Source organism: Schistocerca americana, chromosome 5, assembly GCF_021461395.2.
Source record: "Schistocerca americana isolate TAMUIC-IGC-003095 chromosome 5, iqSchAmer2.1, whole genome shotgun sequence".
In the NCBI taxonomy this organism is placed as follows: Eukaryota; Metazoa; Arthropoda; class Insecta; order Orthoptera; family Acrididae; genus Schistocerca; species Schistocerca americana.
Genome location: NC_060123.1, coordinates 438,683,471 through 438,696,054, shown reverse-complemented (window position 1 = coordinate 438,696,054; position 12,584 = coordinate 438,683,471). Strand labels below are relative to the sequence as shown.

Below are 12,584 nucleotides of genomic sequence, written 5' to 3'. Positions count from 1 at the left end.
TTTGACCTCCATTCCAAAATTTCTCTTCCGTAGTGTGAGCCATTTGGGGAAGAGCACCTTACCTAGTGTCTCCGACGTGTGCCCTCCTAGTATATTCCACCTTTTCTTCTACGTCGTTGTCTGATGCTAGGGTGCATAGCCAGCACGGTAGCCAGCCCGTGTGGTGGGGTCGCTATGTACCCTTTTGGTTGAGCCCCCTGAACACACAGGGATCACACTTCTGATACCTGAGCTGTGACCTCCTCATGCATGCCTTGGAGTGGTTGCTCGTCCTCCTGGAGCATCGGAACTCCCGGCAATGGCCGCCGTGCCAGACGGCCCTTGCTGTGGCTGGGTGGCGCCCGTGAGGAGAGCCCCTGATCGGAGTGGGTGGTATCAGGGCGGACGCTATGCAGATGAAACGCATAAGGGTCCAAACCTCTGGCCGCTCTTCTGCGGCCGTCTCTCTGCGTGGTACTGATTCCTCAAGTGCTGCTTCTCTTGCCCCTTCGGCCTTCCCTTCCGTGGCTACCCCCTGGGAGGAGGGTCAGGCCCGTCGTCTAGGGGCAAAACCTTTCCCCCGTTATCTAGTTTGCACCAGGACTGATGGAGATACTTTCACCAGTGTCAAACCTTTATTCTTTGTGGAACACATTGAAGACAAGTTCGGCGAAGTGGACTCCCTGAGCAAGATGCGGTCGGGTTCATTACTGATAAAAACTGCTTTGGCTGCCCAATCTGCGGCCCTTCGTGCCTGTACCCATCTTGGCACAATTCCCGTGTCCATTACCCCTCACCAGTCTCTAAATATGGTACAAGGTGTGATTTTTCACAGAGACCTCATCCTTCAAACTGATGAGGAACTTCGGGACAATCTCGGACGGCGGGGTGTTCACTTTGTTCGGCGTGTTCAGAAGGGTCCTAAAGATAATCGTATTGATACTGGTGCCTTTATCCTGGCCTTTGAAGGGGATACCTTCCTGAGAAAGTTAAGATTATGGTCTATCGCTGTGATGTGAAGCCGTACATCCCACCTCCTATGCGGTGTTTTAAGTGCTTGCGTTTTGGCCACATGTCTTCTCGCTGTACCCAGGACCCTCTCTGTGGTGACTGTGGACGTCCACTCCATGAGGGGAGTCCCTGTGTTCCCCCTCCTGTATGTGTAAATTGTCATGGTAGTCATTCTCCACGTTCAGCAGATTGCCCAGTCTATAAGAAAGAAAAAAAGATACAGGAGTATAAGTCTCTTGATCGTTTAAGCTACACAGAGGCCCGTAAGAAATATGCACGATTGCACCCTGTGTCCATGACATCTAGTTACGCCTTGGTTACATCTTCATCCCTTCCTCCCCCTTCCTTACCCCCGTCCCGGACCCCTCTCCTTCCCCCCTCCCCTGCGGCTCCCACACCTTCTCCTCTGGGCGCCGCTCCCCCTCCCCAGCCGGAGAAGTGTCCCACTCCTTCGGCGTCTGCCGGTCAAGGGCGCCTCTCCCGGGATGCCCCTTCCCGGCACCTTCCAGGTCAAAGGTCTGCCGCAGCGCGGCGACCGCGAGAGCCGCGGTCTATCGGCCCCCAGGTCGCCCGGTCTCTTTCTGTTCCTGATCTTGCTGCAGCTGGCTCCATTATGCCACACAGCCCTCCTCGATCTCAGCCTGAAAAGAAGAAGAAACATAAGTCCCGGGACAAAGAGCCTCTGGTGTCACCGGAGGTCCCTTCCCCGGCTTCACAACCGGATTCTGACCTGTCGTTTATGGATGTCGCCCCCTCCTTGTCGGTGACGGGTGGGGACCAGGCGGTATGACTGGATTTAGCGTGTTCAGCCCTCATTTAAACCATCGTTCTGTGGTTCTCCAATGGAATTGTAATGGCTACTATCGTCACCTTCCGGAATTGAAATCCCTTCTTTCGTCCTACTCAGCAGCTTGTGTGGTTCTCCAGGAATCTCATTTTACTGATGCTCACTCACCGACCCTCCGTGGGTTCCGTGTTTTCTGTCGAAATCGGGTCGGACCCTTGCGGGCTTCTGGTGGCGTTTGTACGTTGGTCCGTACAGACATTGCTAGCACGTGGATTCCTCTCCAAACTACATTGGAAGCAGTTGCTGTTAGGGTCCACTTAGACTCTGCAGTCACAGTATGCAATCTTTATCTCCCTCCTGACAGGACTCTTACACCTGCTGCCTTAACCACCCTTCTTCAGCAACTTCCTCCTCCCTTCCTCCTCCTTGGGGATTTTAATGCTCATCATCCTTTGTGGGGCAGTGCCTTTCCATCTAGACGAGGTCTTCTTATCGACCAATTTATTGCAGACCATGACCTGTGCGTTCTTAATGATGGCTCCCCTACTCATTTCAGTGCTGGTCATGGTACTTTTTCTGCCATTGATCTTTCCCTTTCTTCTCCCTCTCTCCTCCCTTCATTACACTGGTCGCCACACGACGACCTTTGTGATAGTGACCATTTCCCGTTGATTATCACGCTCCCTTCCCGCTCCCCGATGGAGAGGTTACCTCGTTGGTCTTTCCACCGCGCCGATTGGCCTCTATATACTGCACAGGTCGAGTTTTCTCCCTCTTTGTCGGGTTGTATTGATGACGTCCTACGTGACGTGTCTGACGCGATTGTTCGCGCTGCTAACCTTGCTGTCCCGCGCTCATCTGGACAATTTCGTCGTCGGCAAGTCCCGTGGTGGAGTACGGCCATTGCCATTGCCATCCGTGATCGCCGTCGAGCTTTGCAACAGTTAAAGAGGCACCCATCTGTAGCCAGCCTTTCTACCTTTAAGCGCCTTCGCGCTAAAGCCCGTTATTTAATCAAACAGAGCAAGCGGATATGTTGGGAACGATTTGTTTCTTCCCTTGGTTCCACTGTCCCTCTGTCACGGGTATGGGCTACACTTCGCTCTCTCCAAGGTTGCCATCGGCAGTCCCCCCTCCCAGGCCTTCACCTCCCAGATGGCATTTGTACGGACCCATTAGTTCTCGCAGAACATCTTGCGACCCATTTTGCAGTGGCATCAGCGTCGGCCTCCTATCCAGCTGCTTTCCTTCATCAAAAACAGCAGGCTGAAGCTGTCACCTTATGTTTCACCACTTGTGAGTCAGAATCTTACAACGAACCTTTCACTGAATGGGAATTTCTTTCTGCTCTATCTGCTTCTCATGATACAGCTCCTGGCCCAGATTCCATTCATAACCAGCTGCTTCAACATCTCAGTGCTCCACAACGGCACCATCTTCTTCGGGTGTTTAACCGTATCTGGCTCCAGGGTGACTTCCCTTCTCAGTGGAGGGATAGCATTGTGGTTCCTGTCCTTAAGCCTGGTCAGAACCCCCAATCTGTTGACAGCTATCGGCCAATTAGTTTGACCAATGTTGGTTGTAAGTTACTTGAACGGCTGGTAGCCCGTCGGCTCACTTGGGTCCTCGAATCTCGGGATCTATTGTCCCCTTACCAGTGTGGCTTTCGAGAGGGACGATCTCCAATCGATCATTTGCTTCGCTTGGAATCCGCAGTTCGGCAGGCTTTTTCCCAGCGCCGCCATTTGGTTGCAGTGTTTTTTGACCTTCGCTATGACACGGCCTGGCGCCATCACATCTTACTAACCCTTCATCAGTGGGGTCTTCGGGGCCCACTCTCGATTTTTATCCGCCAGTTCCTGATCCATCGGTCATTCAGAGTTCGAGTTGGTACTGCTTTTAGTTCTCCACGGACCCAGGAGACGGGCATCCCACAGGGTTCTGTCTTGAGTGTCCTTCTTTTCCTCATTGCTATCGATGGACTTGTGGCCTCTGTCGGTCCCTTGGTCGCCCCTGCCCTGTATGTGGATGATTTCTGCATTTGGGTTAGTTCCTCCTCGATGCCATCTGCAGAACGGCAGCTCCAGGTGGCTAAACGGCGTGCCTCTGCATGGACCCTCTCCCACGGGTTTCAATTCTCTCCTTTAAAATCGCGGGTGGTCCACTTCTGTCGCCGTACTACGGTCCACCCTGATCCAGAGCTCTATCTCGCTGCACAAAGATTGCCTGTGGTTCCACAGTTTCGTTTCCTAGGTCTTCTTTTCGACAACAAGCTCACTTGGCTGCCCCATATCAGACTCCTGAAGGTAGGATGTTTCCGTAAACTCAATGTCCTTCGCTTCCTTGCCCACTCCTCCTGGGGTGCGGACCGTTCCCTCCTCCTCCGTCTTTATCGTGCTCTAGTTCTGTCACGTTTGGACTATGGTTGTCAAGTTTATGGTTCAGCTGCTCCTTCCACGCTGCACGTGCTGGATCCAGTCCACCATCGTGGTATCCGTTTGGCCACCGGTGCCTTCCCTACTAGCCCTGTTGATAGTCTCCTGGTTGAAGCTGGGATCCCCCCCCTTTCTGTTCGGCGGTCCCAGCTTCTGGTGTCTTATGCCCTTACTATCCGTTCTTCTCCCGCTCATCCTTCCTATTCTATCCTATTCCCAGACCATGGACGTCGCCCGCCTGACTCCCGCCCTCGGGCGGGTTTACCGGTTGGGCTGCGCCTTGCGTCTCTTACCCGTGATTTTCGGCTTCCTTCTTTGTCCTGTCTTCCTCGCTCCCTCCCCTCCACCCCTCCTTGGTTAGTTCCTCGGCCTCGAATTCGGATGGATCTCCGCCGCGGTCCGAAAGATTCCATCCCCCCGGTGGTGTTCCGTTCCTTTTTCCGCCAAATTTTATGGGAGTTTCGGGATGCTGTTGTTTTTTACACTGATGGCTCTAAATCTGCTGATCATGTTGGGTATGCCTTCACGTCCTTTGTTGGAACGGAAAATCATCTACTGCCACCCTCATGTGGGGTGTTTACTGCGGAATTGATGGCAATTTCCCGGGCCCTTACCTTTATTAAACAATCCCAACACAACCGCGTTTTGTTATGTACGGACTCGATGAGTGGCCTCCTTGCTATTGACCGGTGTTTTTCGCGCCATCCCTTGGTCTCTGCCATCCATGACCATCTCGCTGATCTTCACCGTGCTGCTTGTTCCATTGACTTCCTATGGGTCCCGGGCCATGTGGGTATCCCGGGTAATGAGCTCGCTGATCGTTTGGCTGGGGGAGCAGTTACTTACCCCCCGTTTTCCGTAACCCCTCCTGCAGCGGATTTACGGCTTCACATCAAATCCCACTTTGCACAGTCATGGGCCAATTCTTGGGAGGCTACTCCACTGTCTAATAAACTTCGTGCCATTAAGGTGAATACAGGCCCATGGCGTTCTTCCTTTCGCCTCTCCCGCAAGGACTCGACCACACTGTGTCGTCTCCGCATTGGCCATACCAGGCTGACCCATGGTTTCCTTTTGCGTGATGAGCCACCCCCGCTATGTGGTTGTGGAGCCTTCCAGTCAGTGGCCCACATTTTGGTTGAATGCCCCCTTCTTTTGGCTCTGCGTGCTAAGTACAGACTCCCCCACACTTTGCCTTTGATGTTGGCTGACGATTCCCGGATGGTCTCTCTGGTTCTAGGTTTCCTCCGGGAGAGTGGTTTTTATTCTCAGTTTTAAAGTTTTTAATCTCCCTCTGGTGTTGGGGCAGGGCGGTGAGTGTTTGGGTGTCTCCCACTGTAGGCAGTGTTCAGAGATTCCCGATTCACCTCCCTGACCAGAATCCTCTTTTCTTTCCCTTTTACTCTGTTTTTACCCCTTCTTTTTAAGGCTTGGTTAGTTTTTCTATTCCCATACGTACTTTCTGCATTATAGCAGTTGTACCTTTTAAGTCACAGGTGGTCTTGCCTATGCTGTTTCAGCATAGTGTTGGGTTCGTTCTCTTGCCAACTTCCCTCATTTGTTTTTACTAATGACAACGTGACTGCCCTTTTACGTTTCCCCTTTATCCGTTTTATTTTTCTGACTATCCTGAGATGTCCCGTTAGTAGAATGGAGTCTATTTGAAACAAGGGACTGATGACCTTGCTGTTTGGTCCCTTTAACCTCAAGCAACCAACCAACCAAGTTTAAAGTTAGGTAACATGAACACGCTCGTCACTGTTACGCTGCCATTTTCTGAGCGAGCGTAGTTCGCTGTGAATTTCCGATATACTATCATCCGAAACAGGTCACGCTACATTATGCTAGCATCCCTTCTGACAATTTTTTTCAATTATGATTTCATTTGCAAAGCTTCTTTATAAAGTTCAGCGAGTCAGAATAAATGATAATCGCCAACGCTCGACTTACTTTGCCAGTTCATGGCCGAGCACACTTAAGTCTTCATGTAAATTTCGTAGCTCGGAAGCGTTCTCATTAACTGAGACTCCAAGTAATCCAGATGCTAGTGTTTGAAAATTTTAAAAATTGTAAACACTGAAGAGCCAAAGAAACTGGTACACCTGCGTAGTATCGTGTGGGGCCACTGCGAGTACGACGTGACATGGACTCGACTAATGTCTGAAGTAGTGCTGGAGGGAAAGACGTTATGAATGCTGCACGGCTGTCCATAAATCCTTAAGAGGGGGTGGAAATCCATTCTCAACAGCACGTTGCCAGGCGTCCCATATATGCTCAATAATGTTAACGTGTGGGGTGTTTGGTGGCCTAGCGGAACTCTTTAAACTCAGTATTCCTGGAACCACTCTGTAGAAATTCTAGACGTGTGGAATGTCGCATTGTCCTGCCAGAATTGGAAAAGTCCTTCAGAATGCACAATGGACGTGAATGGATGCAGGTGATCACAGGATGCTTACGTACTTGTCACCTGTCAGATTCGTATCATGGATCCCATACCACTCAAACGGTACACGTCCCACACCATTACGGAGCCTCCACAAGCGTTAACACTCTCCTGCTGACATGCAGGGTCATGGATTCATGTTGTCTCAATACCTGCCATTGTATCGATCGAACTGCCCCAGACACTTGTGTTATATAGGCGTTGCCGACTGCAGCGCCTTATTATGCCGCTTTTATATATTTCTGTATTTGAATACGGCCTCGAATTCGGATGGATCTCCGCCGCGGTCCGAAAGATTCCATCCCCCCGGTGGTGTTCCGTTTCTTTTTCCGCCAAATTTTATGGGAGTTTCGGGATGCTGTTGTTTTTTACACTGATGGCTCTAAATCTGCTGATCATGTTGGGTATGCCTTCACGTCCTTTGTTGGAACGGAAAATCATCTACTGCCACCCTCATGTGGGGTGTTTACTGCGGAATTGATGGCAATTTCCCGGGCCCTTACCTTTATTAAACAATCCCAACACAACCGCGTTTTGTTATGTACGGACTCGATGAGTGGCCTTCTTGCTATTGACCGGTGTTTTTCGCGCCATCCCTTGGTCTCTGCCATCCATGACCATCTCGCTGATCTTCACCGTGCTGCTTGTTCCATTGACTTCCTATGGGTCCCGGGCCATGTGGGTATCCCGGGTAATGAGCTCGCTGATCGTTTGGCTGGGGGAGCAGTTACTTACCCCCCGTTTTCTGTAACCCCTCCTGCAGCGGATTTACGGCTTCACATCAAATCCCACTTTGCACAGTCATGGGCCAATTCTTGGGAGGCTACTCCACTGTCTAATAAACTTCGTGCCATTAAGGTGAATACAGGCCCATGGCGTTCTTCCTTTAGCCTCTCCCGCAAGGACTCGACCACACTGTGTCGTCTCCGCATTGGCCATACCAGGCTGACCCATGGTTTCCTTTTGCGTGATGAGCCACCCCCGCTATGTGGTTGTGGAGCCTTCCAGTCAGTGGCCCACATTTTGGTTGAATGCCCCCTTCTTTTGGCTCTGCGTGCTAAGTACAGACTCCCCCACACTTTACCTTTGATGTTGGCTGACGATTCCCGGATGGTCTCTCTGGTTCTAGGTTTCCACCGGGAGAGTGGTTTTTATTCTCAGTTTTAAAGTTTTTAATCTCCCTCTGGTGTTGGGGCAGGGCGGTGAGTGTTTGGGTGTCTCCCACTGTAGGCAGTGTTCAGAGATTCCCGATTCACCTCCCTGACCGGAATCCTCTTTTCTTTCCCTTTTACTCTGTTTTTACCCCTTCTTTTTAAGGCTTGGTTAGTTTTTCTATTCCCATACGTACTTTCTGCATTATAGCAGTTGTACCTTTTAAGTCACAGGTGGTCTTGCCTATGCTGTTTCAGCATAGTGTTGGGTTCGTTCTCTTGCCAACTTCCCTCATTTGTTTTTACTAATGACACCGTGACTGCCCTTTTACGTTTCCCCTTTATCCGTTTTATTTTTCTGACTATATTGAAATGTCCCGTTAGCAGAATGGAGTCTATTTGAAACAAGGGACTGATGACCTTGCTGTTTGGTCCCTTTAACCTCAAACAACCAACCAACCATGTATTTGAATAAGCTTGCCTACATCAGTTCTTTTGGCACTTCAGTGTCTAAGAGGAGTCATAATATACAGGCATGTTAAAATTCCTTCACATCATTTCAGAACTATAGTATCGCTTCTTTTGAGCTACATCGCAACCAGATAATGGTTGTTAGTTACACACGTTACTTATGAACGCAGAAGAGCTACTTTAACTGACACTTCAGCTCTGAGACATTAAGCCATATGTGACGTATAACTGTCTTCAGGCTGAAGAACGGCCAACGATCGCTGCAGAGGAAGCGGAACGGGCAGCGAGGAGGACCATAGTGCAGCCACAGCCGTCGGCCCCTCCGGAACACCTGTCTGCTGAGGCATCGGAGAGGGCGGTCATGGACGTGGTTCCTCCAGCACAACCAGCGGTCCCATCTGTGTCCTCAGAGGAGCTGCTGGCTGCCGAGGGTGATTCTGGATCCGAGCCTGGAGTGAGCAGGAGAAAGAGGAGAAAAGCAAGCTCCAAAGCCACGAAGGCGTCGCTTCTCTTCAATCTGTTCGGGCCAAAGATATTTTAAATTATCTTTGTATACGATTATGCCGGTGTTAATGAGAAAGTATAAATAAGAAATTCTATTAGCTTCCGACTAGAACATAATATTCCGAAAAAATAATATTCAGATTTATGGAAATTAATTTTAACATACCAAATACATGTTCAGTGATGTCTATACTTGGATATTGTAGTTTTATACTCGAGCTTAATTTCGAATTTGGGTAAACCAAGAAAACATAAATTTGAAAATACTTTATTGTACGGTACGCATTTGATGTATTGCAGTTTTCCTGTTCAAATCGGCAGTCGGTAAATAAACTCTAGTCGTAGGAGCAAATCTGAGGGCTTAAACTATTTTCTCCCCCCCCCCCCCCCCCCCTTCCTTCCCACCCCACACTACTCGCATTTGATGCGGAACGACATTAGTGTCTGTGATCTAAACTCTTCGAAAATCATGTGCACCAAGGTTACATATGGTATGTCCTGTATCCTCTAAACTAAAATACTCCTGACGCACAGTGAATGAAACTCGGTGGGATTAAGCCGATTAACACATTCGGTGCCCCGGCATCGCCAGGCGCGGTAGCTCGGGGAACGGTAGGCGGGTGACGCCACGCCTAGCGTGATCTATCGGCGCAGTCTAGTGTAGTCTAGTCTGGTCTGCTTTGTTTACTGTGGGGCGGAGTCGAGTCAGTCCGTGCCCGGGCCCTCTGCAGTGACCGTCCGTCACTTTCCGTCTTTCTTCCATTCTGTGGCCAAACTTGAGCACGTAAGCGCATTTTTCAATTTATCGTTCATCCAGAAAAAATTTTCAGAGTAATTACACTAAAATTCACCTTCGACAAGAAATAACTCCCTCTTACGTTCACGCCTGTTCTGAGGCATATCTATAAAAATAAATTTTTTAATTACGCTGAAAATAATTTTATAGACAGAAGGATAAATTGAAAACAAATGCAGTTATCTGCAAACCTAAAAGTTTCACAGCAGAATGGTAAAACATAAACAGCTGAATCGCAAGTGACGTTCACTGTAGACTGTCTGGGCACAGACTACGGCAAATTCGACCCTCACCGCAAACGAAACATACTGTAGACTAATGTGGCTGACAAAATATAGATATAGCGATGTACATTCCTAAAGGTATCTATATATATTTGCGATATTGCTTTCAGCGGCATATTGATATATCGTTATCGGAAGGCAATATCGTGTCGTTATTTTTAATATATTTTTCGCAAATTCTGGTACATATTTGAAACTGTTCTTCTCAAATTATAGAACGTAATTTTAGTTTCACTGTGTGAAGGATACTTACTACTGGCACAAAGCAGCTGTCAGATTGCAACGGGAGGGGGAAGACATGGCACACCAGATACGTTAATTTTTTTTTTTTTCGCAACTAATGTGCTATTTCTTCACGTCGGCGTTCTTGAAAAACGGTTACTGAAAACGATGAACCAGAATCTAAATGACAAGATTGGTCTTTGCGGTAGGTGGACACGTGTGAGGGGAAATACAGACGTAATCGGAACTCTGTGCTACCAACAGGAACTGGAACCTTTAAATTCACCACGTAGTTTTGACTCTTAGACCGCTAGTTTCCTGGCGTTAACAGAAGAAAGAGGAAAGTAGATATGAAGTGTTCCGGACAATCCGCTATGTGGCGTAGCCGAACGTCGGAACCATCAGACATATTTCATTGTGCCACGTCGCTACCGCCAAGTGTGAACGTGCATTGTCGTCTTTTCAATTCTTGCTCCAAGGAGGATAGGCAGGCTACTAGTTTGATGTACACAATACCCAATAATAAATAAATACTTAAACATACTGCTCTAAAACAGGCAGTTTATTTAAAATGTGCATCCGACATTTTGTGGGCCAGTCGATATTTCTTCGAATTATCGATACATTTTCGATGTTCGTTGCCATGTAATGTTTCACGTATCGATATATCGAATTCGCGATATTTTTAAAATGTCAACAGCCCTACTGCACACTAGAACACGCTAGGCGTGGCGTCGGCCACCTGCTGTTCCCCGAGCTTCCACGAGTGCCAAGACGGAGACACCGAAAGTGTTAATAAATAAGCCTTATGCACGTAAGCAGCAGTGCTGCAAAACAACTGAGAGAACTGAAGTCCGTTAAATACTGTTAAAAGTTTAGGAAAAAATAGTTGATACATTTACTTTATACCACAGAATATGAAATAACTTCAGTAAGTGTGACACTGAATTAGAGTAATCTTCGTAAATTGTAATTAATCTAAGATACAGTAATACGACGGTTGCCGAAAACAATGCTACGAATGCGAGCCGTTACATATGTGCAGGGTTATTACAAATGATTGAAGCGATTTCACAGCTCTACAATAACTTTATTATTTGAGATTTTCACAATGCTTTACACACACATACAAAAACTCAGTTTTTTAGGCATACACAAATGTTCGATATGTGCCCCTTTAGTGATTCGGCAGACATAAAGCCGATAATCAAGTTCCTCCCACATTCGGCGCAGCATGTCCCCATCAATGAGTTCGAAAGCATCGTTGATGCGAGCTCGCAGTTCTGTCACGTTTCTTGGTAGAGGAGGTTTAAACACTGAATCTTTCACATAACCCCACAGAAAGAAATCGCATGGGGTTAAGTCGGGAGAGCGTGGAGGCCATGACATGAATTGCTGATCATGATCTCCACCACGACCGATCCATCGGTTTTCCAATCTCCTGTGCAAGAAATTCCAAACATCATGATGGAAGTGCGGTGGAGCACCATCCTGTTGAGAGATGAAGTCGTCGCTGTCGGTCTCCAGTTGTGGCATGAGTCAATTTTCCAGCTGTCCAGATACACGTGTCCTGTAACTTTTTTTTTTTTTTCGCAGAAGAAAAAGGGGCCGTAAACTTTAAACCGTGAGATTGCACAACACACGTTAACTTTTGGTGAATTACGAATTTGCTGCACGAATGCGTGAGGATTCTCTACCGCCCAGATTCGCACATTGTCTGTTCACTTTACCATTAAGAAAAAATGTTGCTTCATCACTGAAAAAAAGTTTCGCACTGAACGCATCCTCTTCCATGAGCTGCTGCAACCGCGCCGAAAATTCAAAGCGTTTGACTTTGTCATCGGGTGTCAGGGCTTGTAGCAATTGTAAACGGTAAGGCTTCTGCTTTAGCCTTTTCCGTAAGATTTTCCAAACCGTTGGCTGTGGTACGTTTAGCTCGCTGCTTGCTTTATTCGTCGACTTCCGCGGGCTACGCGTGAAACTTGCCCGCACGCGTTCAACTGTTTCTTTGCTCACTGCAGGCCGACCCGTTGATTTCCCCTTAGAGGCATCCAGAAGCTTTAAACTGCGCATACCACCGCCGAATGGAGTTAGCAGTTGGTGGATCTTTGTTGAACTTCGTCCTGAAGTGTCGTTGCACTGTTATGACTGACTGTGCGTGCATTTCAAGCACGACATACGCTTTCTCGGCTCCTGTCGCCATTTTGTCTCACTGCGCTCTCGAACGCTCTGGCGGCAGAAACCTGAAGTGCGGCTTCAGCCGAACAAAACTTCATGAGTTTTTCTACGTATCTGTAGTGTGTGGTGACCATATGTCAATGAATGGAGCTACAGTGAATTTATGAAATCGCTTCAACCATTTGTAATAGCCCTGTATTATTTGAAGTCTTGCGCATGAGCGCGCCGAGTTTCCGTCACTTCCGACAGGTATCATAGCTGCAGGACAGTTTCAAAATGGCGTTTATAGGTGATGCGCGTTACAAGCAACGTGCCGTCATTGA

At 48.3% G+C, this 12,584-nt stretch overlaps 1 protein-coding gene across 1 annotated transcript in view; it reads left to right on the top strand.

Moving 5' to 3' along the window:
* LOC124616759 overlaps positions 1 to 8,994 on the top strand; it is a 42,081-nt gene extending 33,087 nt beyond the window's left edge. The window contains exon 5 of the mRNA XM_047145144.1: positions 8,516 to 8,994. Coding sequence (XP_047001100.1) covers positions 8,516 to 8,818 — 303 coding nt within the window. The 3' untranslated portion in view covers positions 8,819 to 8,994. The remainder of the gene's footprint in view (positions 1 to 8,515) is intronic.
* Positions 8,995 to 12,584: the final 3,590 nt, after the last annotated feature.